This window comes from Lissotriton vulgaris, chromosome 7 (assembly GCF_964263255.1).
Source record: "Lissotriton vulgaris chromosome 7, aLisVul1.2, whole genome shotgun sequence".
Lineage (NCBI taxonomy): Eukaryota > Metazoa > Chordata > Amphibia > Caudata > Salamandridae > Lissotriton > Lissotriton vulgaris.
In genome coordinates, this window is record NC_141695.1 from 1,737,018,491 (window position 1) to 1,737,042,990 (window position 24,500).

Here is a 24,500-nt window from a genome sequence, read left to right on the forward strand (position 1 = left end):
CGAAGGGAGAATAGCAGAGAGTCCTACGGTGAAAAGAGAGGAGAGAATGGACGAGGTAAGATAGGGGGTAACAGGCCCGTATTCCATCACCTTCCAAGATCGGATGGCCGAGCATGGGACCTGGAGAGATGGGAGCAAGAGAGAACACTTCCCAACTCTCCAGAACCCAAACGTAGGGCCCGGAGTTGGGATGGGAGAGAAACCTGTGAACCTCCCTCGAAGGAGTTATTGCGAGCAGAGATAAAAGCCAAAAGACTCGATGTCTCCAGTTTAAGGTCAGACCTGGATGACATGGTAGATGGTACCCTGCCTTTAGAAAGAATGGAAATGTATGAGCAAGATGAAATACTGTTCATGGCAAAGGACATCACTCGAAAAGCGAGAACAATTCATGAGAAGTTAGTTGAACTAGCAGGCAAATATATGGTGGACCTGTCAAGGACTAAAGCATTACAGGGTAACCACAGGCTACATTATTCAGATAGAGAGCTAGATGAGAGGAGAACCATCGGATTGAAAACACACATAAGGGAGCTGATCACTGGAATAAGGACATGGAGGGCACTGGATAAGTGGGAAGAGAGGTGGTCCAAGAGGGGGACCGTCAGGAGAAGCACACTTGGTATGACACCAGGAGGACAACAGGGAGTAGAGGCCTACCCTTTGAGGGAAGTCGCAAATGGGACCTATGTCCACGTCCCTTGGAGTAGGGGAGATTTAGCTGCTTTTACCACCTCCTTCCCCAAACTGCGGGAAAACCCAGTGGAGTGGTATAAGCAAGTTGAGAGATTCGTAAAAATCTCAAAGGTCCTATGGATAGATTTGAACACGCTGTTTGACATTGTAGTGCCAGGAGATTTGTGGACCGCATGCAAGGTTAGCGCTGAGTGGCCCACCACAGAGCCCGAGAGAGATGCTAAGACCAATGGGCCGTCCGAGAGTGTGATGGCAAAATTCGAAAGAGTAATGACTTGGCTGAAAGATAAAGTGCCAATGCAAGACATAGATTGGGTAAAAATTGACCGAACAAGACAGGAACCCAAAGAGACAGTTCACGAATACTATGAGAGATTGCTGAAGGCGTTTAAACAGTATAGCGGTCTGGATGTAATGGATCCAAAGGACATAGGGCAATTTGTGTCCAAGTTCGTCTTGGGCCTGAGACCGGATATTAGTTTAATGATACAACAACACTTGATTTGTTGGCAAAATAAACCCCTAGACGAAATACTGAGGTATGCCAGGTACTGCTGTGATGAGATAGACTCCAAGGCTAAGAAACTAAAAGAGAAACTGATGGTGGTACAGATGCAGGCAGCAGGGAAGGGGGGACAGCAGCAACAGCAACCAGGAACAGGTACTGGAGGAAAGAAACAGTACAGTCAGAACAAAGGCAATGAGGAGAACTCCACCTTTAGACCCAGGATAGATATAGCTGCCTTGAAGAAAACGACTAGGTGCCACCAGTGTAACGAGGTGGGGCATTGGAAACGCGAGTGTCCCTATAATGTTGAGATAGGAGACCAAGGGGTAGAAGAGGAAGAGACCCAGAGCGCGCCCACAAGAGGGGTAGCGCAATACCAGGGAAAGGTGCTCAAAGGGGGGGCCCTCCTCCCCGAGCCCAGTTCCCGCAGCCACCCAGAGTAGGGACCATGGGTAAGACGTATAGACAGATGCCCTTGTTTGTGGGAGGAGAGGAGTGCTATTATGTGGACCCACTAACTGGACAGAGAGTGGAAAGGGAAGACTGCACCCTCGGGGCAGCTTTGGAGGTAGACCAGAGGGGACCCTATGTTGAGGCCGAAGTGGCAGGGTTCCCCACGACATTTTTAGTGGACACAGGAGCCACTCGATCCACGATCAGGTCAGCCGCAGTTCCAGGCCTGCCCATGTCTGGAGAGACCATACAAGTGGTGGGAGTCGCTAACAGGAGAATGACCAGTCCTCTGACTGAACCCGTGCAGGTGAAAATAGGGAAGTACAGTGATGAGCATCAGTTTGTGGTTTGCGATTCTAGTCCTGTATGTCTGCTAGGAAGAGACCTTTTGTGCAAGTTAAATTGCACCATATACTGCACACCACAGGGAGTGGAGGTATTGACTAATGACGATGATGCTGACTTTAAAGTCGCAAATTCCAGAATATGTGTGGAGTTGTATCCCACTCTGACAGTAGACGAGCTCCCCTGGGATCTGAGAGAGACAGTAGCTCCAGAAGTGTGGGATTTCACTGGGGAAGAGATTGGGTTGGTGAAAGGGGTGGACCCAGTGAAAATTGTAGTGAAACCGCATGCTGAGTTTCCAAGAACACCTCAATATAAATTGACTCCGGAAACGATTGCAGGCATAAAACCCGTGATCGAATCAATGATTAAGCAGGGAATACTGAAGGAAATCGTGGGTAGTCCATGTAACTCCCCGATTATGGGTTTGCAGAAACCAAATGGGAAATTCCGGATAGTGCAGGACCTCAGAAAGATTAATAACATAGTCGTTTCGTGTTGTCCAGTGGTACCGAATCCATCAGTGATCCTGTTTCAGATACCGTTCCAAGCAGAATGGTTCACTGTAATTGATCTTTGTCAGGCTTTCTTCTCGATCCCTCTGGACGAGGAAAGCCATTTTCTTTTCGCATTTAAGCTGGAAGGTCGCGTCCTAACATGGTGTCGTATTCCTCAGGGGTATACAGAGAGCCCATCGATCTTCAACCAGCTTCTAAAGAAAAATCTTGAAAGTCTAGTGCTGCCCCAGAGGTCAGTTCTGGTCCAGTACATAGACGACCTCCTTGTGGCGTCAGAAACAGAGGAAGCTTGCAGGGAAGACTCTATTGCTTTGTTAAATCACCTAGCTGAGAATGGGCATAAGGTGTCCCCGGGAAAATTGCAGTACTGCCTGACAGAGGTGCAGTACTTGGGACACAGAATTGAGAAAGGTAAACGGAAAGTGTCACCAGACAGGATAGAGGCCATCATGAAGATGAATGCGCCTAAAACACAGAGAGAAGTCAGGATGTTCCTAGGAATGGTGGGATATTGCCGACAGTGGATTGCAAACTTTTCACTGAAAGCAAAGCCCTTGCAAAAACTGACGCACAAGGAGGTGAGCGATCCGGTACCATGGGACAAGGACTGTTTGATGGCGTTCCTGCAGCTGAGAGAGGACTTGTGTCGTGCTCCGGCTCTGGGAATGCCAGATTACGATAAACCATTCTTGCTCTACTGTTGTGAGAGAGAGGGTTGCGCGCTGTCTGTGTTAGTCCAAATTCATGGGAATGCCCGTAGACCAGTCGCTTACTTCTCGGCTACTTTAGACCCAGTAGCCGCAGCGTTGCCCGGATGTCTCAAATCCGTTGCCGCAACAGGTGTCAGCATTGAGAGGTGTGAAAATATAGTCATGGGGCACCCGTTAGAGGTGCATGTGCCCCACTCTGTTGAATTGTTGATGACCAGGACCAAAACACAGCATCTGACGAACAGCAGGCTCACGCGCTATGAGCAAGTCATTCTTGCTGCAGAGAACGTGACCCTCAGGAGATGCTCTGTTTTAAATCCTGCTACCTTGATGCCACTTCCAAACGATATTGAGGATGATGATGAATGTACAGACCATGACTGCCTCGATGTGACTGAACTATGCACCAAACCAAGACCCGACATCGTAGATGAGCCACTGACTGACCCAGATGAAATTTTCTTTGTCGATGGCTCATGTGTAAGAGACGAAGTTGGGCAGTTGAGAGCAGCTTACGCTGTTTGTACAATTACTGGAGTTGTGGAAGCTGGATGCCTGGAAGGAGTACACTCCGCTCAGGTAGCCGAGATTATTGCTCTGACGCGTGCCTGCTTGGCAAGCAATCAAATCCGAGTCACCATATACACTGACAGTCAGTATGGTTACGGGGTGGTTCATGATTACGGGCAGTTGTGGTCTCAAAGAGGGTTCATGACCTCTTCAGGCTCTCCCATTCGCAATGGAGAGTTTGTGCGCCTGTTGTTAGAGGCGTTGCAATGTCCAGCAGGTATCGCAGTTGTGAAGTGCACCGCACATACCAGAAATATGGACTTCGTGTCACAAGGCAATAGATATGCCGACGAAGTCGCGCGGTATTGCGCGGAAACAGGGTACTCGTTCACAGAGGTGGAAGTGGGTGGCATAAATGTAAGGACTGAATTAGCCATGATATTAGAAACTGTTGATACTTGGGACGAACTGAAAGACATGCAAGAAAATGCTCCTGATTGTGAAAAAGAAACATGGCAAAAGGCAGGATGTGTGATGGGTGAGGCCCATTTCTGGGTCTCAGCAGATGGCAGAGCAGTGTTGCCCAATGAGATGGTGAGCCCAATGGCCAGACACATACATGGTCCCGTCCACTTAGGAAGAGATGCTATGCTGAGAGTGTTTAGACAGACCTGGTACAACCCTAAGTTCAGAATAGCAGCCGAAGCAGTGTGCCAGCGTTGTGTGACGTGTCAGCAGTTGAATGTAGGGAAAAAGACACCAGTTGCACTGAGCCACATTGGGAGGTCAGGAGGTCCATTCAATCGAATGCAGATAGATTTTATTGAAATGCCAAGGTGCAACCGCCTCCGCTATGTCTTGGTGGTTGTTTGCGTATTCTCCAGATGGGTTGAGGCATACCCTACACGTAGGTGCGACACCCTCACAGTAGCCAAGTTACTACTTAGAGAGCTTATTCCGCGCTTCGGGGTGCCGGCCTCTTTGGAATCAGATAGGGGAACGCATTTCAACAGCTCACTTGTGAAAATGATTTGTGCGGCTTTGAACATAGATCAGAAATTGCATTGCAGTTATCGACCAGAGGCTTCAGGAATTGTGGAGCAGATAAATGGCACCATCAAGGCCAGAATGGCAAAGGTGTGTTCATCAACATCCTTGAGTTGGCCTGACGCGTTGCCATTGGTCCTTATGAGCCTCCGTAGTACCCCAGATAGGAGAACGGGTTTGTCACCTCATGAGGTGTTGATGGGAAGAGCAATGAGGTTACCTTCTGTCCCAACTGCTGCACTGATTAGCATCACAGATGATATGATCCTGGACTATTGTAAGGGGCTGTCTGACGCCATTCATTCTGTGTCCCTTCAGGTGCAGGCTGCCGAGGTACCATCGTGCCAGGACCCGTGTCATGACTTGCTTCCTGGGGACTGGGTCCTGGTGAAAAAACACGTGAGAAGAAGCTGCTTGGATGTTCGTTGGCGTGGGCCCTTCCAGATCATCCTGATCACGAACACGGCAGTGAAGGTGGGAGGCCTGCCCAACTGGATCCACGCGTCACATACGCGGAGGGTTCCAGCACCTCTGGAAGACACAGCTCCTCTCTTGGATAGACGTCCAGCAACGGACCGAGAAGCCATAGAGGGGGCTAGACAAGCTGTAGAGGTGCCAGCGGAAGCAGGGAACGAGTCTGACCAAGCTGAGGACGGTCAGTACAGCAGCGGAACAGACAACGCTACTGAAGGGGAAAGTAGCTGGGAGTACGAGTCAGACACTGACAGGTCTGACAGAGAGCGTGAACAGACAAGAAGGAGAAGGAGTCGAAGGGCACGTGGAGAAGCTGATTGGCCACAGAGAAGAAGCTCTAGTCTGAGGTCAACTCCAGAGAGAACCCTTCCTCCGATATCAGAGGATTCAGACCCGGAAGAAGGTGCTCAGGGCGCTGAAGCACCGGCCTTGAGGAGGTCAAGAAGAGTGCGTGTACCTAGCAGAAGATACTCCACCCCTGAGTGGACATATCTGGCGACAGATGTCTTCGAAACCGGTGACAGGGAGGATCCGAGCGGTGGTGGTGTCCAGTTCTGAGCCCATCGTCACAGTGGAAATACGACTGTTAGTACCCGGAGTCGAACAAGAAGGGTCACTGACATTCATGCTCCCCCGACCTCCCCGTCTCAGCAAGTTAAAACACATGTTTCTCACAGAATTGCAATTCCCCGATTTTGGTACAAAGATAACAGCCCATGAAGAGCACAACCTTCGTATGGAAATATTGAACTTTGCTATCGAAGCTGCAGGCACAGGCCTGGTAGTAGATGCTTAAAAGACTTTGTAAATAAGCGAGAAGAAAAGAAGATCACCTAGCGCCCAGGATGCAGAGAATTTTAGGGACCTTCCCTTGAGTTGATGGAGAAGGGCTAGGGTTGTCTGTATTGAACTGTTAAAGGACTTTTGCAAGGAAGGTTGTCAGCTTCCAGTTGTGTGGTTCTAAGGACAAAAGGAGTAAAGAGACTGTAAAGGAACGAAAAGAAAAGAACTTTGTGTCAAGATACGAAAGAGCCATACAGTCTGACGAAATGGAGGCCGGCACCCAGAACCGCAGAGCTAAATGTATAATAGGCACACTAATAGTAGGAGTAATAATATTAATAGCTTTAGTAGTAACAGTCTCTTATGTAAAGGGACGTGAGGAAGATGCAAAGGTAACTGATGTGAAATCTGTAGAGGCGCTTACACCCACCGTTGCTGGTGAGAAAGGGGAAAACACACACGAAAATGCGTTATTAGCTGCAGAAGCCCGCAGGTTACACGTAGATGAGTCCCAAGGAGACTTTAGGTCTAATGCTTATGCTAAACTTTTATATGAATACGTGGATGCCATGGAGGTCAAGGACTGTTATGTGTGCATGCAGTTGCCGGCGTCTGTAGATGAAGGCATTCGATATCATCACCTCCCGCTGACATATGGCATTACATGTAGCTTGTTGCTTAGTATATTTTATGGGAGAGATAGTTTTGAATACTATTTCTCCAATTACGATGCAGTGTTACCAGAAGTCCCAAATTATAAACAAATGAATAAATGGGACTACTGGAAGAGTGAAGACAGGTTGGCAAAGTTTTTCATTCCTTGGATTACCTTAGATACTTCACATGCCCGCAGAAATAACCTGACATGCAAGGTGTCAGAAGTCGAGAAAAAGTTCATAGGGCAGGTGGATGATCGAAATAGGAGACAAAAGATTTTGAAGAAATCAGGACAATGGAAAACAGATTGGACCGAGGAAGAGAAGGCACACAAGAGAAAGGGTAGTAGTGGTCCAATAGCTTTAGATAGAACACAGAGAGGAAAGTTATGTCTTCATAGAGCCAAAACGTATTATGAAAATGTATACGTGGGAGAAGTCAGCTGTGAACATGCTTTCAATTTAGAGTACTATACTAAGGACTTCCTGAAGGGAATGCAAGTGATTCCAAATGTGTATTTTGTATGTGGAAGAAATGCCTACGTGAGACTACCTGACAACTGGTATGGATCATGTTACTTGGCAATTATCTTCCCTAAAATATATCATGCCCAAGACTTAGAGATCATCGAGGGCAAGACATCATCGAGGGGAAAGAGAGATGTAGGAGGTGTAGAAATGGTAGGAGATGTCTTTGGAGCTGTGTTCCCTCTTTTGGGATTAATCCTTAATGATGTTAAAATTCGACGACTGGCAACAGTCGTAGACAGGTTGTCTGCCAGCACTGCTCAGTCTTTAATGCTGGTAGAAGGAGAGATGCAATCGATAAGGGCTATGGTTCTCCAGAACCGTCTTGCATTAGACGTCCTATTAGCAAAAGAGGGCGGAGTCTGCAAGGCTTTGAAGGTCCAGGAATGTTGTACCTACATTCCAGACAATTCGAAGCCCCTTGAGAAGGTTATTAGGAACATAACGAATATTCACAAGGAGATCGAAGACCTGAGTAGAGAAAATGTCTGGGAAAGGGTGGGCCATGGAATGAGTGAAGCTGGAGGTTGGCTCACCACCTTAGGCAAAAGCTTTGTGTGGAAAATACTAAAACCTATCATCATAATATTGATCTGTGGGATCGTGTTGTGGGGATTGGTGAGGGTATTCAAATGGTACAGAGCAAGAGGGTCAGAGAGGGCTCAGAGAAAACAGCTGCAGAGATTGGCTGCCATACAAGATAGTCAGTACAGGAGTCTGAGGGCTCTGGAAACACAGAAACGAGTTATGCTAGCAATCACTGCAGTTTAAATGTTAATGATGACCCCGAGAGGTCATCAAAGGGGGGAACTGAGAGAGCGCAAACTGACCTAAATGTAGAAGTGCGTCACACTTACACGTAGTAAGCACAAGTCATGAAGAGAAATGCCATGAGTGCTGATAGTACCTACATCTATATTCTGAAATGTGTAGTTAATGTAGAGATTTACGTAGAAGTGGAACTAATACAGAAATGTGTGAAACTATATGATTTTATTAGACGTGATTATTCCTGAATCCATGTTGTGTAGCTGCTAAAATGTAAGATGGCATACGGTTAAACGTAGAACGAGGTAGGCCTCAGGGCCAGAGCTAGAAGGGAGGGGGAAGGTGGTTCAATTTCACAACATGGATTGCACTAATGTTTTAAGTACTAACGTTAATAGACTATGATTTATAGATGTGTTTACTGAATAACAGAATAAGAGTACTAACATGCTATTAATTAAAGAAAAAGTTGAATGCTAGAATCATTATGAGAAATGTTGTAGGCCTGAAAAGTTTTAACGTTGATTTACACATATTAGTCTGGGCCGGGGAATGTTGCAACGCTGTTGGAAGACCATGAGAATTGGGATTTTGGCTGCTGATGTCTGTCTGTAAGAGAAAAGGGGGTATTCAATTATAAATAATATGAATAGGGGTTTGTTCGGGAGACGGACCAGACATGGAGGAGGGTTCCGGAATGTTTAAGGGGTATCAGCGGGCCGGAGAAGAGTCTGAGAAGCAAGGTCGACTCTAACCACAAGGCTTCATCATGGAAAAAGCCAGAAGCTACACCACGTGAGGGGCGTCTCACGAGGGGCGTCCTAAATGTTGTTGTATTTTTGTATTAGGGACAGCACCCCTGGGTGGAGTTAGAGCAGATGCCTGAGGACCCTTTAGAGAGCGGATGGGTAGGCAGAGAGGGGTCATGACTGGAGAACTATAGGTTTTCACCAAGAGACTGAGAGTGGGTGACTTCCCTTGAGAGTCATTCACTGCTGACACTTTTTGTTAGGTTGGGACCTGGTTAAGTAGGGATACCATCTAGATCAGGGTAGGGACAGCCTAACCTGTATTTTCCCTCCGGCTGTAAATGACTGAGAGATCTCAATACGTGTCTATGCTAATAGCCCTATTATTTTTAGAACTGGTTCTTGTAGTTTTCGTTGCTCGTCTGAGGGCTTTCAGAGAGCACATGTATGTAGTTGGGCCCGTGTATCTGGTAAATCTCATTCTGAGATGCTTGTACCTGCAACTTATCTTGACCTTATAATAAACCTTTGAAAGCTAGAAGTTGTTTGTGATCCTTTGGAGCGGAGTCCTTTATTGGGTGAACTAACTTGGTAAGAGATGCACTTTCTTCCCTCAATGACAGGCAATAAAGGTTCAGTCGACCAGATCGGGGTTTTAGATCAATAGTGATAAGGTATCGATCAAAATCTCGCCCTTCCAACCGCCAGGGTGACGGACACATCCTGATTGGCCCAGCGGGACCGCCGCACCTCTGGCGGTCGGTCCCGTTTTCCGTTACAGTGGCGGGCGGACAAAGTCTGCCCGCCATCGTAATGGGGCCCGTAGTTTTCATCATTACCTTACTGTCCTGTGATGGGAAATCACATCAGTTTATGAAGTACTTTATGCGCTTTTGCATGCTATATTCTTCTCTCAGGTTACAGTTTCGGTGCCCAATTTTAAGAGGGAGATTTTTTAATATTCAGGAGGGTTTGTGTTTCCTCCAGCAATTGGAGTCCAAAACTATATACTGCTCAGTCTTAAATGTTATTACCCAAGCACTGAAACTGAGAAGGAGATATGCACTTTAGCTCAACGTAATGAGTTCGTAAGGACTTTTTTAAATGTGAGCCTAAAAAGCTATCATGTAATTTTGCAATTCTTGGGGATTTAAAAATAATTCTTGAAGTAGTCTTACTTTTCTTTTAAATGTGGGAGACAGTTGATATTTGCATGATTTTATTGTGATTTGATAGATTTAAATTATATTTTTATTGTGTTTTTATGGTCTTTGTGGCCAAATAAAGCTTGATGATGATGGTGGACGAAAGTGAGAGGACATTATGGTATATGGCTATTCTTTTAATAAATTTGACTTAGGATGAATGCGGCGGTGGATCGTTTACACACAGAGACTACATGGTCAATTCAAAAGCCCATGGAACATCCTTATGGATTTCTCCTTGTCTGTATGTGACCTGCCCAACATTGCGGAAGAGATTCCTAACTTCCATCCTATATTGGCTCTGAGTGGGTTCACAAAGTTGCAAATAGTGTTAACCCACCCATCCTACCCAATCTTTGCAATTTCGACTTCCTGTAAAAACCCAACTCACAGTCCATAAACATTTTTAAGGAGATCTTCACAAACTGTCGCACAAAGAACTTTGAATTATTGGTTATAACCTTAAAAAAACAAGCCCAATGTTTTGAAACGTTTTTAAAACTCTTTAGGATTATTTAGAAACTATATGTAACTTAGAAAAGGCAGAATTATTATTGTGCCCCCCCCCCCTGGGTGCAGGGCTGAGGCCCAAGAAAAAGTCACACACATAATGTGACTTATTTTTTTCTCTAACCCAGGCATGAACTGAACTAGCCATCGTGGCAGAAATTACACGTCTGGTGTTCTGTAATGATTGAAAAGGGGAAGAGAAACTTGAAATAAACACATGTATTACGTTCTAAACATTATTCTTACGAATTCAGACACAGATCCATGCCAGAAAGGCTTTACATAAGGAAGAGCTGTAGCCAGAAGTCATAGTGGAACTTTTACTCTTCAATCAACATCTAAATGCCTGGAAATCATACTGCAATTTTTGATTTAAATGAGGGTGAAAGTTTAAAAAAAGAGTGACAGGGCAATTGCTTTCCAACACGAGACTGTGTTTCATTTGAATATGAACAGGTTTAGCCTTTTTATAAAAAGAGGAAAGTGCTGTGTTATACCCTCATTTAATGAAGCGGATTACCACACTGTCCACACCCCTTTCACTACCCACCGAATGAGTCTCATTACATCTCGATGCATTACATCGCGTGCTTTTACAACGCAGTCGTTACAATGACTGTGTTGTTAGTATGCAATGCATTTACATCAGTAGTCATTACAACGACTTTCACTAGGAGGCGCGCTGGACTTAGGAATAGTATTAATTACTGTTCCTACACCAGTTTGTGCAACAGTAGGGAAGGTGTTAGAATTAATTTCCAATGCCGCAGCGCCCCCTATTGCAAGTCGTCGTAATGACTTGCAATGTAAATGCATCGCGTACTAGCAACGCGGTTGATGTAACGGCCACATTATAATAGTAGCGCGATGTAATGACAGTGTTGTAAACGCTGTTCCCCTACCCACCACATGTTCATTTCTATCTTATTTAAGTGCTTAAAAATATAGTGCTTCATGGTGCACTACTGACATTTATAAGTGCTGTAAATAAACTGTACCAATTTTCAGAAAACCCAACTTGAGGGTATTCGTTTAATGAACGGAAGGATGAAAGTCTGAGTAGGCCCCTTACTGAGACACAGACTTGTTACCTGAACAAGACAACAGATATCAGTGGTGATTCCCTTTGAGCCATATTGTTGGTATATATGAAGGGTTTCTCTGCTGGCAAAGGAGACAGGATTATTGAACTAACAAACAAGAGGAAATGAAGGCACATGAAAAAAAGGGTGGAAGATGATGTTTAATAGAAAATAAAATTGTGATGAAAAGAAGGAAAGGAAGTCAGAAAAGAACAAAGGATAGATGGAGCATAGGCGAGATTACAGATACCTGAACAAACACAGTGGATGAGAAAGATGGTGAGCGTTGAATAAAGAAATAAAGAGGAAGCAAACATTGATGATGGATGGAGGGAGGGATGGAGGGAGGGAGGGAGGGATGGAGGGAGGGAGGGAGGGAGGGAGGGAGGGTTGGATGGAGGAGTGGGTGGGTGACTGGCTGGATGGAGGGAGGGAGGGATGTATAGGTGGATGGATGGATGAATGGGTGGGTGGCTGACTGGATGAATGGATGGAGGAAGGGAGGGAGGCGGGAGGGATGGGTGGATAAGTGGGTGGATGGATGGATGATTGGGTGGGTGGGTGGATGGATGGATGGATGGATGGATGGATGGATGAATTGGAGGGATTGGATCGATGGATGGAGCAGGGACACATTTTGAGAAGGGGAGGGAGGAATGTAAGTATTCTGACTTCTTCACTTTGTATACGTTTAGCACTGAGATCAGTTAAAAGACATTAGGATATTATGACTTTAATTGTCTGGATCTGTGCGTTTTGGGAATTTTGGTATAATGCCTAAAATTTTCAACACCATGCAGTCTGTCTGTCTAGTGCTTTCTATATTGACACTTACAAGGGCACTTCTGACGAGGTAGCTTCCTGTGAAGCCACATCTATGAGAGGTTGTACCTTACGGCTCACCCCCTCTCCATGGCCTAAGTCCATTAGGAAATTAACTCCAAAGCATCATTTACAGTATCTTAGAAACCAAGAAGGGCATCTTACCTTTGGCGCAGAGCATTGCGTTGTGGGAGGTCTCTACCAGCATGCCCTGCGGCTACAGAGAGCCAATGGAGTTTCAGGAGGAGGAGTTGAAAGAGAAATGTCAACAGGAAAGAAGACATGAATTTCATCAAATTACAAAGGAGGCACAATTACCAGGACAGAGTTACCCAATTACACAGGGAGGCTGAGTTAGCAAACAACCCCAAAGACAGATTTACCAAACTGCAAAGCAAGGCGGGGTTATCAGAATATTGTGGTTAGAGTTATGAAATTACACAGAGAGGCAGAGTTATGAAATTACACAGGAATGCAGAAATACCAAATTACCTTAAAGACACCGTTACCAAATTGCACAGGAAAGCAGAGATATCACATTCTTGGGTCTAAAGTTATCAAATTACACATGGAGGCAGAGCTACCAAATTACACTGGAAGGCAGAGCTTCCAATTACCCAGAAGACAAAGTTACCAAATTCGACAGGAATGCAGAGTTATTACATTATTGAGGTTAAAGTAATCAAATTACACATGGAGGCAGAGTTGACAAATTGCACAAAAAGGGAGCGTTTCCAATTTACCCAGAATCTAAAGTTACCAAATTGCACATAATAGCAGAGTTACCAAATTACTGAGGTTAGAGTTATCAAGTTACACAGAAGGCAGAGTTTACTAATTTGCTCAGAGAGTACAATTCACGAAATAAGATTTGGGGGCACATTTTGGAAGGCATGAAACGTCCACCTATGTGCAAATCATGTAAAGTGCGAGGCCATGAGCTTACACAGCAGTAAGAACAACAAATTGCAAAGGAGGGAAGGTTTACCAAATCCCAGATGGGAGAGGCACTTATCAAGACATGCAATAAAGTCTGCTGGGTGGAATGGTTCCCTCCACAATGTCTGTAGTGAAGTCTGTCTGCCAACCACATGGCAACTTCCAACTGAACTTTCCGCCTGCACCTACAAATCTATAGTAACATCCACACTGGTTGAAGCCACTGGTGGACTCCAGCAAGTATCTCAGTCTGAAACAGGGTCCTTACTGACCTGGACCAGCACCGACTCCATCGCAGTGTCTTTGCCCCCTTTATCTGGCATTACAGGCTTTGTCCCATTGCAGAGCTCTTCCGCGCCCAGGGCCTCGGCGCTGACTGTCAGCTGCACCTCACCTAGAACAAACAGAAAGGGTCTTATGCCTATATGCTCCTTTTTTGGAGACATGGAATATTTGGGATGGGGTGACACATAGATTAACAAGAGGTTCATCAATGCATCATAAATATCTAGCCATGGATCTTTAATCCTGCAACAATGATACATCTACTGATAGTTTGGCATAATTCTAATATTTGGGCATTATTATTAAACAGTAATATCACACCAAGATCAGTTATTTTAAAAAAAGTTTAGAAACACTTTATTTTCTTCTTTATGATTAAGAAATTCTTTAATTAAGGATAAAATTCCTTGATGGGACTGACAAAACGTTGCTTGTTCAAGGCAGATATAAACCTTAATAATCCTTCATGTAAAACCAGAATCATTCCTTTTGCTCACATATCTATCCTTTCATCTCTCAATCCTGATCAACTTCCTAACACAAACTACTGGCTTGCAGCTACCAGGGACTTCTGAGTGTGGCCCATTAGTAAGTGTCAAAATACTGGTGAGAAGCTGCTGCACTTGATGCATACAGGGGACAACTATGAACTCTTGGAATAGAACTTGTTTCGGGGCATGGGTAAAATAAAAGACGCATGGGCTCACAGCGGCATTAAACAGAAAAAAAAACATACAATGATTTGTTAGACGAGGTTTTAGGCGCATGATCCTACTGAGCAGCAGCATTTTAAACTATACCTTCTGCTTGAATATATAGTTGATATATGTCACATACATGTACCACCCAGCTGATTTGCCATCTCAGTTAGAAAGATGTGTGGTATAGTGAATGATAAGTTAGTGAATTAATATAATGCAAAACACAAAAATGTATGTATAAAATAGTTAGTATTAAAGAATAATATGCGCGAACGATCAGAGAAGATTAGAGGCAGGTATTTAAAGTGCTAGCTCCTTCTACCCAATATATACAATTGCCTTCTTTACTCAGTAATTTGTGAAAGCTTAGACTGCAGAAGCATCTCTAGCAAAAACCTATAGACTGAAACAAGGACTACTAAAACCCAACTGTACATATATATCGAATATATTGTAAACTTGTATTTAATAATACTTTCTACCCAATAAATAGGTTTTACAAATAGTTTAGGAGTAACCTTAAACTCTCCCAGTTCTTTAGGTGTGCTTCAGTCCCCTGGAGTGAAATTTCTTGGAAGCAGCAAATCATATTTACACCTTTCAGAGGAATGATCTGCTGTGAACTCAGGGTGCAATCACAGCAGACTTTTCTTAGCATGTATAAGCCTATGTAGCGTTGAAACCTGTGATAGGCTCCTGATCCCGGCAGGGCCAGTTCAGTCATGCCATTGGATGACATTTCAGTCATGCCATTGGATGACAGTTCAGTCATGCCATTGGATGACAACTCAGTCATGCCATTGGATGACAACTCAGTCATGACATTGGATGACAACTCAGTCATGCCATTGGGTGACAACTCAGTCACGCCATTGGATGACAGCTCAGTCATGACATTGGATGACAGTTCAGTCATGCCATTGGAGGAGAGTTCAGTTACGACATTGGATGACAGCTCAGACATCCCATCAGATGACAGTTCAGTCATGCCATCGGATGACAGTTCAATCATCCCATCGGATGACAGTTCAGTCATGCCATCGGATGACAGTTCAGTCATCCCACCGGATGACAGTTCAGTCATGCCATTGGATGACAGTTCAGTAATGCCATTGGATGACAGTTCAGTCATGCCACTGGATGACAGTTCAGTCATGCCATCAGATGACAGTTCAGTCATGCCATCGGATGAAAGTTCAGTCATCCCATCGGATGACAGTTCAGTCATGCCATCGGATGACAGTTCAGTCATGCCATCGGATAACAGTTCAGTCATGGCATCAGATGACAGTTCAGTCATCCCAACGGATGACAACTCAGTCATGCAATTGGATGACAACTCAGCCAGGCCATCGGATGACAGTTCAGTCATGCCATCGGATGACAGTTCAGTCATGCCATTGGATGACAACTCAGTCATGCCATTGGATGACAACTCAGTCATGCCATTGAATGACAACTCAGTCATGCCATTGGATGAGAGTTCAGTCATGCCATTGGATGAGAGTTCAGTCATGCCATTGGATGAGAGTTCAGTCATGCCGTTGGATGAGAGTTCAGTCATGCCATCGGATGACAGTTTAGCAATACCATTGGATGACATTTCCCAGAGCCACCTCCCAAAAATGGAAGTCCTTGAATGGACCTGAATCCCTCCATAAGAGGAGGGGTGCAATGTTTCATATTATTCCAGTATTGCAAGGAGAAGCCTGTGCCAGGATTTCCAACATACCCAGTCTCGTCGGCTCCACCAGCCAAGTGAAGGTGCCACCTGTGCCAGCCTCCAGGCAGCGGGTGTAGTTGCAGTCAGGGCACGATCTTATGTCACAGTGACTGCTCTCGGCCAACAACACTTGCACCTGTATCGATACAACAACACAAGCGTCATTCTAGTGGTACATGAAGGTTTGTTTTGACCCACCCCTTGCCCCTGCAAACTCCTCCCCACCGTCCCCCTGCCTCACAGGCTACCTGAACTATCAGTCTGGTCTCAATGCCTCCTATGGAATATGTGTTAAAGCTGCAAATTTCACAGTGAGTTTTTTCTTTAATAGATAAATGGTTCTATTGCTATCCTCTAGGCTCACCTCTGTATTGCAATACCAAATGGAAAAAGCTCCCTAATAAACCAAACTGGAACTGGGTTACACCGTAAACAAGATATTCCTCAGGAGTACTTTTTCATACAGTGTTGTCAAAAGGAATTTATCATGGAAACTCAATGGTATGTACAAGGAGGGTTTACACAACTAGGAATGGCTGGAACACAGCCTCAGATACCACCTATACAACCATGAAAGATCAAACCCTTGATACCCTGATCTTCTGCCCCCACCTCCCAGACGCGGTGTAATAACAGTAAGGTATTATTAGAACGCAGAGATGCCCCTTGCATGGCTCAGGAGAGCATGCCTCCATGAATCAAGTTCATCATAGCAAGCTCTGTGGAATGTTTACCCCAGCCTCAGCACACAGGACAATCGTGTGTGCCCTGAGGGCCTTTTCTGTGACAATATTGGTGTGCCCTTAGTGTGGCTTAGAGCGGGCTCTGTTGTCTGGCAGGACACAGTATGTTCACACTCCTTACCAACCATGACGACTCTTATCTCAATGGGCTGCAGAGGCTTCCCAATTGTGGTAGTGGCTAGACAGGCTTTTTTTACCTGTCTCTGCCAGAGAGACTCACTTACTAGCCTCTTATGCACTCTTTAAATGGATCCACAAGTCCAGTGCAACCTGGTCCTTCGCCCCATTCATGCTGGCCATCAATGATGCGTGTACATTTGTAGGTGCATATTTATGTGTGCCCTGCATGTGTGTGGGGAGGCAAAGATGGAGGGTGGGGAGAGCTCCAGAGAGCAATGGAATAACAGGGATCCTCCAGGATATACCAGAGATCTTTTGTAGTGGATCAGTCTTTTGGGTGTGGACGAGAGGAAATGGAGAATCCCTTTGAAGCTTGTGGAGTTTCCCAGCCACATTATTCACTGGAAGTGGGACAGCCTCTCCCTCGTGTGCGCCCTTGTTTTGCTTGTTCCTTGACAGAAGACTCTCAACTCCACTGCACCTTCCTGCTGGCATCTGAAGACAAAGACCGTGACTGGCATGCCGTGGAGGAGCCAGTGAAAAGCAAGAGTTGCACCCAAACACGTCTTAACGCTAAATACAAACAATGTTTGCAACTTAATGTAAAGATTGGGCAGAAACTTCCCAGCCAGTGTGCCAAGATATCTGGGGTCTTACACCTGTAGTGACCGGAAAACACTTTGTGATGCAGGGTTGGGTTATATTCTGCCAACTGGCATTGCCAGGTAAAGGACGCGAAACCTGGATGGTTTGCGAGCCTGCCCGGAGACCTGCCTTTGCCCTGCTTTGAAGGAGGGAATTGAGCAACTGCTCACAAGGGTCCTGGAGTTGCTATTTTAAGAGGTAGATGCTGCCAAGAAGAAGACGTAGTGCGAAGGAGCAGAATTTAGAACCAAACCCATCTGCTGTGACACAGGGAATGACAAGCGATGTCCTGGCAGACGGTGAAGCCTGAAAGTTTTGTGATATCCCCGCAGTTAGAGCTGAAGCCTGTGTGCCATCTGTAAAGAGTGCTTTGGAACTTGACGCTGTATGAGTTCTACACAGACGATCAAGTGCCTAGAAGCATAGGATGCTAACGAATCCTGACCACATCCTGCAGTCCCATCTGAAGAACCAGAGTACTTGTAGAAGTACTGTGCTGAGGACAAAGGTGTCCTGCACTGTTGGAGGGCACATCAACCAACACTATCTTCTCACAGTTACGACCCGGGTTGGGCTCCTCATTTGGTTGGGATATGAGTGTGGTTGGGCCAATTGGCAAGGTCCACCGGACTCTGAGCAGCTTCTTCATTCATCTTGTACTGATGCTGCTAACGCTTAACAGAATGTGCGTTCACTGACACACATGTTGAAGACAACTACCGGGTCATCGGGGCCAGTGCAGAGACGTTGTGATCCCTGCAAGGGGGACCATGCAGAATGCATCCCACCAGAGGCGCCATTGCCCCCACCAACCATCAAACATATGCAGGTGGTACCTGCTCAACCTGAACTGAAAAGAGAGTACTGAGCAAAAAGGGGAAAATAACACCAAAAGGTGTGTGAACAGCAAATAACAGCTTTAACATTACTGAAAGTTGCAGTCTCGTTTTCTTATCCCTGCTAACCATGCCTAGATGAAATGCCCATCTATGTCATTTTGAACCTTTCTTTAACATCTTTGCTCCTGACAGAGAACAGTTTTGATTAGCTTGCTCAATAGAAAGTGTTGACCTTTTTGTTAGATTTGAAGTTCTTCTTCTTTCTTTCTCATGACCATGGATCCAGTCACCTGTTTACTATGTTTGTTTAACAAAGCCATGTGACCTCCTGTATTTTAAATGCTGTATATTTGTGCCTTGCCTTTGTTTACAGAGGTCGCTCCATTATGGGTTGAAGGGGGAACCCCTTTCAGCTGAATCTGCGATTCACAGATAATCAATTGTTCTTTTGTTAATAAACCCTTTTGGGCTTTTATTAGAATGTATGCAGATTTTCTTTGACAGGGTGACCCACTGATTAATAGAATAAACATTTACAAAAGACTGCTAAATGCCATTTTGGCCTTCCAGTGACTCATCCCATCTACCCCAAGAGGATTTAAGATTTTTGTACTAGATTACAACTGAGGTCTGTCTTTCTGAAACAACATAGGTCCCCTCTGACAAACCACAGAAGTATCACCTGAATGCTGTGCAATAATTTAATGATTTCTGTTATCTGTGTACTGTGTGTGAATAGTAAAGTACTTCCTCTTTTTTCAAACAAAGCTCTGACTGGACATTGATTTGTTAAGTATTATTGGATAGTTTGTTGAGTTCTGAGTCTCTACCCCACACACTACTCCCTGAGTACATCTTGGACTGTTCGACTTTGCTACCGTGAAGGTCGAGTGCTCAAGGGATGTACCCGATGCTTGAGACCCTCATGGGTGAGTCGTGCGCTTACAATTCCCTGACTGATTGATTTGGTGCTCAGTTTTGGGCTCAATAGTAAGGTTAAGACCAAAGGCTGTGATCTTCACAATCTGAGCCCAATAACTCCTGATTGCTCTAGGATTCATTTACCTGTTCCTACAAGCGGGCCTTTGTACACACACTGCCTTGTAATGTCTGCATCTGTAGTTCCCTTACCATGCCCTCATTTCATTGCTCAAATGATTGAGTATCTCCAATGTACAATTATATAACCAAATAGACAACTAATGTGTCATGTATTGCTTGCTGCAATGTACACACTCCTGTGAGAGCGACTACCGACTCATCAATACAATACATATACATGAGGTTGCTTAAATAATCTTTAAAAGGACCTATTACTGGTGCACCACAGAAATATCTTTCTTTTCTTTGGCAGTGTCAATGACTAAGAAACTGTTATTTTGGGGTACTTGAGATAAACCACAGAACAAATTACAAGCTGGATTTAAGTGAGTGAAGGGAGAGATATAGTTAGAAGCAAGCCACCGTCTAGGATCTGGTAAAGGTTTTATCACCTCCTATCATCTGTTCCACAACACATTTCAGGATTAGGGCAGCCCTATTAATACTATGATGAACTGTTTTTATTTTACATCGAGGCCGCCTCCACTATGTTGCAGTTTCTAAAGCAATGCCATAAAGAATGCTTTCTTACTTGCATTGCAGTTCAAAGTCAAGGGCTCTTTACTGAACTCAAAAATATTGAACAACGTTCCCTAAATGCAGTATTTAAATGGAATAATCAGCAGTCTGACTCTACTGAGGTGTTAGTGGAAAGTTAAGAGATGTGGGATGATAGGTGACGGCATCTTTTGGATAAAATACTGCTCTATGTGCCTCATTACAGGTGCACTTTTAATTCCAATGGGCCCAGCGGTGGGAGTTACCAGCCGCATAGAAATGTCATACTTCATAGTAAGTCATCAGCCCCAGACAGTCACAAAAAGACCTCACCTCTTTAAAGCAGGTGAAGTCTCAAAATAAAACACAAGGTAGGAATGATGAATACCTATTGAAATTGGAACCTCAATTACTGTTTCCAGTGGCCAGGGCAGCTGACTTCGGAGCACAGGGTTCACGGTTCTATCCCCGGCTCCGGCGGCAGCTCAGCTCAGCACCATGTGACTCTGGGCAATAGCTCACTTAATTTCCACGACGGCCCCCAGCGTCTTGACACCCGTAAGGGTGAGTAGTTCGCGCTTTACAAATACGGATATATAGTAATTCCTTCAATCATACCCTGGGGTCAGCAGAAGGATAGCATGACGCCCAAGACATACAGCCAAGGACACACAAGCTGGCATAGCCAGCAATACTGTGCACTACTGTTATCCTCTGACTAAAAGAGCCCAGCAGAAACATCAAGTCACAGGGCTTGAGCAGATAGTAAGACCATCCTGGCTTGAAGCGATCAGTGCAAAACACATGTATTGAGACACAAGACAGCAGCGCTGAGGATAACCATCAGTCAATAAGGCAATCATTACACAACACGCCAATCAAGGTCTGAGTTTAGTAGCACACAACACTGTGAGCGGGAAACATCCTTTGCATCGCGGTGATTACACCGCGATGCATTTAGAACGCAGCCATTACAACGCAAGCGTTACATCGACTTGCGCTGGATGGCACTATAACCTAAGGAATAGTAAGATTTACTATTCCAACACCTTCCCTACTGTACGTACGTACGTAGACAGGTGTTGTAATAGTAAATCTTACTACTCCTAATTCCAGCGCCCTCCAGCAGAAGTCGTTGTAACGACTTGCATTGTGAAAACTGCGAAGTTGTATACCGCGATCATTTTGATCGTGTTGTAACATCGCATATTCCTATGAGCCATTCATGGGAGGATAATACACACAACTGCCATTGAGCCCGCGAGCCAGTGGTGCACAGCACTACCTTTAAACTTTGGGCTTAGCAGCAGATAACACTACTAATAATTTAACACCACAGGTTTAGTAAACAACAGAGTAACCAGGATGCCTATGATGTGCATCCACTACAGTAAATTTCCACAAATAACTTTTTAAACCGTGAGAGCATTAGCGGTTCTGGTGAACCCCTTCCATAGTCTACCATGCCGTCTTTCTGCAGAAGACCCCGGCCCATTCAGCCTCCCACAGAAGCCCTGCATACCCGGATGGTGTGCTCCAGGTAGTTGAAGACGTTGGCCACCACGCGGAATGTCTCCCCGTGGATGACAGAGTAGGGCAGCGTCAGCTGAACGGAGAGCGGCTTGTAGACCTTGATGCTTTCAGGCGGTGAGAGGCTGAAGGCCATGTCAGCCAGACAGATCATTGTTGCCGTATACTCAGCGATTCCATCTGGTGCAGTCAGAGGCAGCTCTGCTAGGCCGGTTGAGCTGTATGGGAGAAAAAGATTTATGGTTTTAACATCTACAATAACATAAAGATCACAGCTTGACCATCACATCCCAGGGGAATTAGCATCTCCTTTTACCATCCTCTTCATCTCCCCTGAAATTTGCTACAGCAACCAGAACTACATGTCCTAATGCACACCTTTCACAATGACAAATTTCAAACTTATCATATTGATACCGAAGTGAATAGAGGGCACATTTTTAGGATGTTTATTGTCATAACGCTATCTAAGCGCGTTCAGCTCTTCCAGCTCACACATTATATTCTATCCCAGGGGAGAATCGAACCTTCCATCATCAGAGAAGGAGGAAGGTTGGGGTAAGAAAGAGTGAAAGAGGATTAAATCAGCAAGAGAACATCTCAGGAGATTAGAAACACATTTATGTGTTTTTAAATTAAAATTAGCCATTACTCAGAGGACTCATTTTCTCAAACAATACCCATCATAAAATACAACAGTGTATTTGCAAGATGGTAGGTACTCATTGTCAATTCTGAAAGCACATAAAATATTTACTCAACTGTTTATAATATTTGCAAGTGAAGATGCATGCTGTCCTCTGGATTTGCCATCTCTTAGAAGCCTAAGTGGTGCCATTGGCAACCAAGTTGTCTTTCCAGTGAAAGGTGCTTGCCCATTAACTTGGACAGTAACAGTAATAGTCAGACGTTAAGCTGGTGATCACGCATCATAGTAAAAAAGTGATCAAACATTAATCCGTTTTTTCCCACGAGTCACCCTTAGATTGTGAAATTTCAGAAATTAATCTGTGGTATGGAGAGGTCCTATTTACCTTATTTACATTTTTAATATAGCATAGGCCTACTTTCAAATGGCAAACAAGGGACACTGTGCAGAAAACACCAGGATATACATGGGGTGAGATCTATAGGGCATTACACGTTATCGGGTTTGGTTTGTGATGGGTAGTAACGTGAACAACCAAAATAAGTAATGGGCTTTTCAATTACAACATCTACAAGCATTGGCAAAGCCAATTGATCGTTTTAATGTGCCAACGCATATAAGCACAGGCAATAATAAACGCTCTATAAATGTGTTACAAGCCTAAATGCTGTTTATGACATTGACAACTGCCCATTTGGCATTTCCAATTTTGGGGAAAATGTGGAAAAACGATTGGTTTCTATGTAGAATTCACTTAAAGGTGAAGCATGGAATTGGACAAACAGTGTGATGATTGAGTGAACTTCCCGGATGTAAACTGATTTTTCATGCTTTGTAAAGGAAGTACTTCCTGGATACGCAAATGATACACAAAATAGCCAATAGCATGAGGTGGGAGTAAAATGTCTCTATGCAGAGCTAATGCTCACTCTATTCTAGTGTAAAGAATTGCTAACAATATGTCTGCGAACTGCTGCTCACTTAAACCAGACCCAAAATGCACCTATTTTCCACAAATCACAGGAATCATCAAATGGGAAGCCGTTATCACACTCCAATTATAGCCTTCAGAATTAGATAAAGGAAACTCTAGGGGCCATTCACAGTGGTAAACTTGCGAAAGAGTAAATCTATATGTGTAAGTTTACTCTTGACTGTGAGTAACTTTACTACTTTTGGATATTCACCATTTACAAGTGCAAAGTTATCCAAAAGTGTAGACTTACATATTTCCATTCCATGAATTCAGGGGCGAGCATACTTTACGAGGGTAAAAATAACTACTAGTAACTTTTTACATGTATGCGGAGGTCTCCAACACCAGGGCAGAGATCTTTCTATGGTAAAGTTTAGGGCAACGTTTAAGAGTTTATTCAACTTTAAAAAAAATTATTATTATTTTAAATGGCTTAATAATGCAAATTAACTCAGAATATTCATTTTAAATCAGTAACACATTTTTCAAAAATGCTATGGCATATTTAAATATTTTTACTGTATTTTATTAAATGTAAATAATTTTCTTAAGATGAAAATTTATAAAAATCCCACCTCAAGTTTAATTTTTATGTTTATTTTTATTTTGTTGGAAAAAATATTGAAAGTTATGTACAGAATTAATTAAAACATATTTAATTATGTTTGAATAATTAACATAAAATACTTACATTTAAAAACAATTAACATATCTTACAATAAACTAATAATTATATTTCACATATATAATTTAACATTAAATTACATTTATTCATACATTTTAGATGTTAAAATACGTTTACTTGAAATAGCATTAGTTTATATGGAGTTGTAGTCTAAGTTCCTACCTTGATTTTTTTCTGTGGATTGGTACTGCAATATCCTATAGTTGGGCTTGTGATGTTGGTTTTACTCCAGGTCTGAGCTAGAGTACATTTATCACTGTTTTATGTCCTATTTGGCAATTGTACCTGTAGAAGTGCAGTTTGTGAATATCAGGTAGGTTACTCGTTTGTGGGTCTGTGCATGTCCTTCCCTAAACCCCTCCCTAAACTTCCCCATTGTTTAGCCACTACCCAATGTTGCTCTGACATTCCCTGTTACACGGTATACGTACCTGTGCGGAGATCTCTGCATTCGGGTATAGATATCCATACGTAAACGATTGGAGAGGCAGAGGCGTTGACCTCGGCCTGTAGGTTGATTAGCAGCATTTTGTAGTACATTAGTAGTACTTCTGTAGTCCTTCTAATGCACTACAAAATGCTGTTTGTGAATAGGCCCCATGATGTATATAGTATGGGAGGCATTGGGGCAGAGGGTAATAAAAATGACAATAATAAATATGGCAGCTGATTTGTACTAACTGGGAGAAAGAAAACATTTGA

At 44.0% G+C, this 24,500-nt stretch overlaps 1 protein-coding gene across 1 annotated transcript in view; it reads right to left on the reverse strand.

Annotated features, from left to right (window-relative positions):
- LOC147706522 (alpha-2-macroglobulin-like protein 1) overlaps nucleotides 1-24,500 on the reverse strand; it is a 290,022-nt gene that overhangs the window by 89,532 nt on the left and 175,990 nt on the right. The window contains exons 19-22 of the mRNA XM_086932987.1: nucleotides 21,481-21,706; nucleotides 16,022-16,148; nucleotides 13,576-13,697; nucleotides 12,530-12,581 (exon numbers count right to left, since the gene is read on the reverse strand). Coding sequence (XP_086789113.1) covers nucleotides 12,530-12,581; nucleotides 13,576-13,697; nucleotides 16,022-16,148; nucleotides 21,481-21,706 — 527 coding nt within the window. The remainder of the gene's footprint in view (nucleotides 1-12,529; nucleotides 12,582-13,575; nucleotides 13,698-16,021; nucleotides 16,149-21,480; nucleotides 21,707-24,500) is intronic.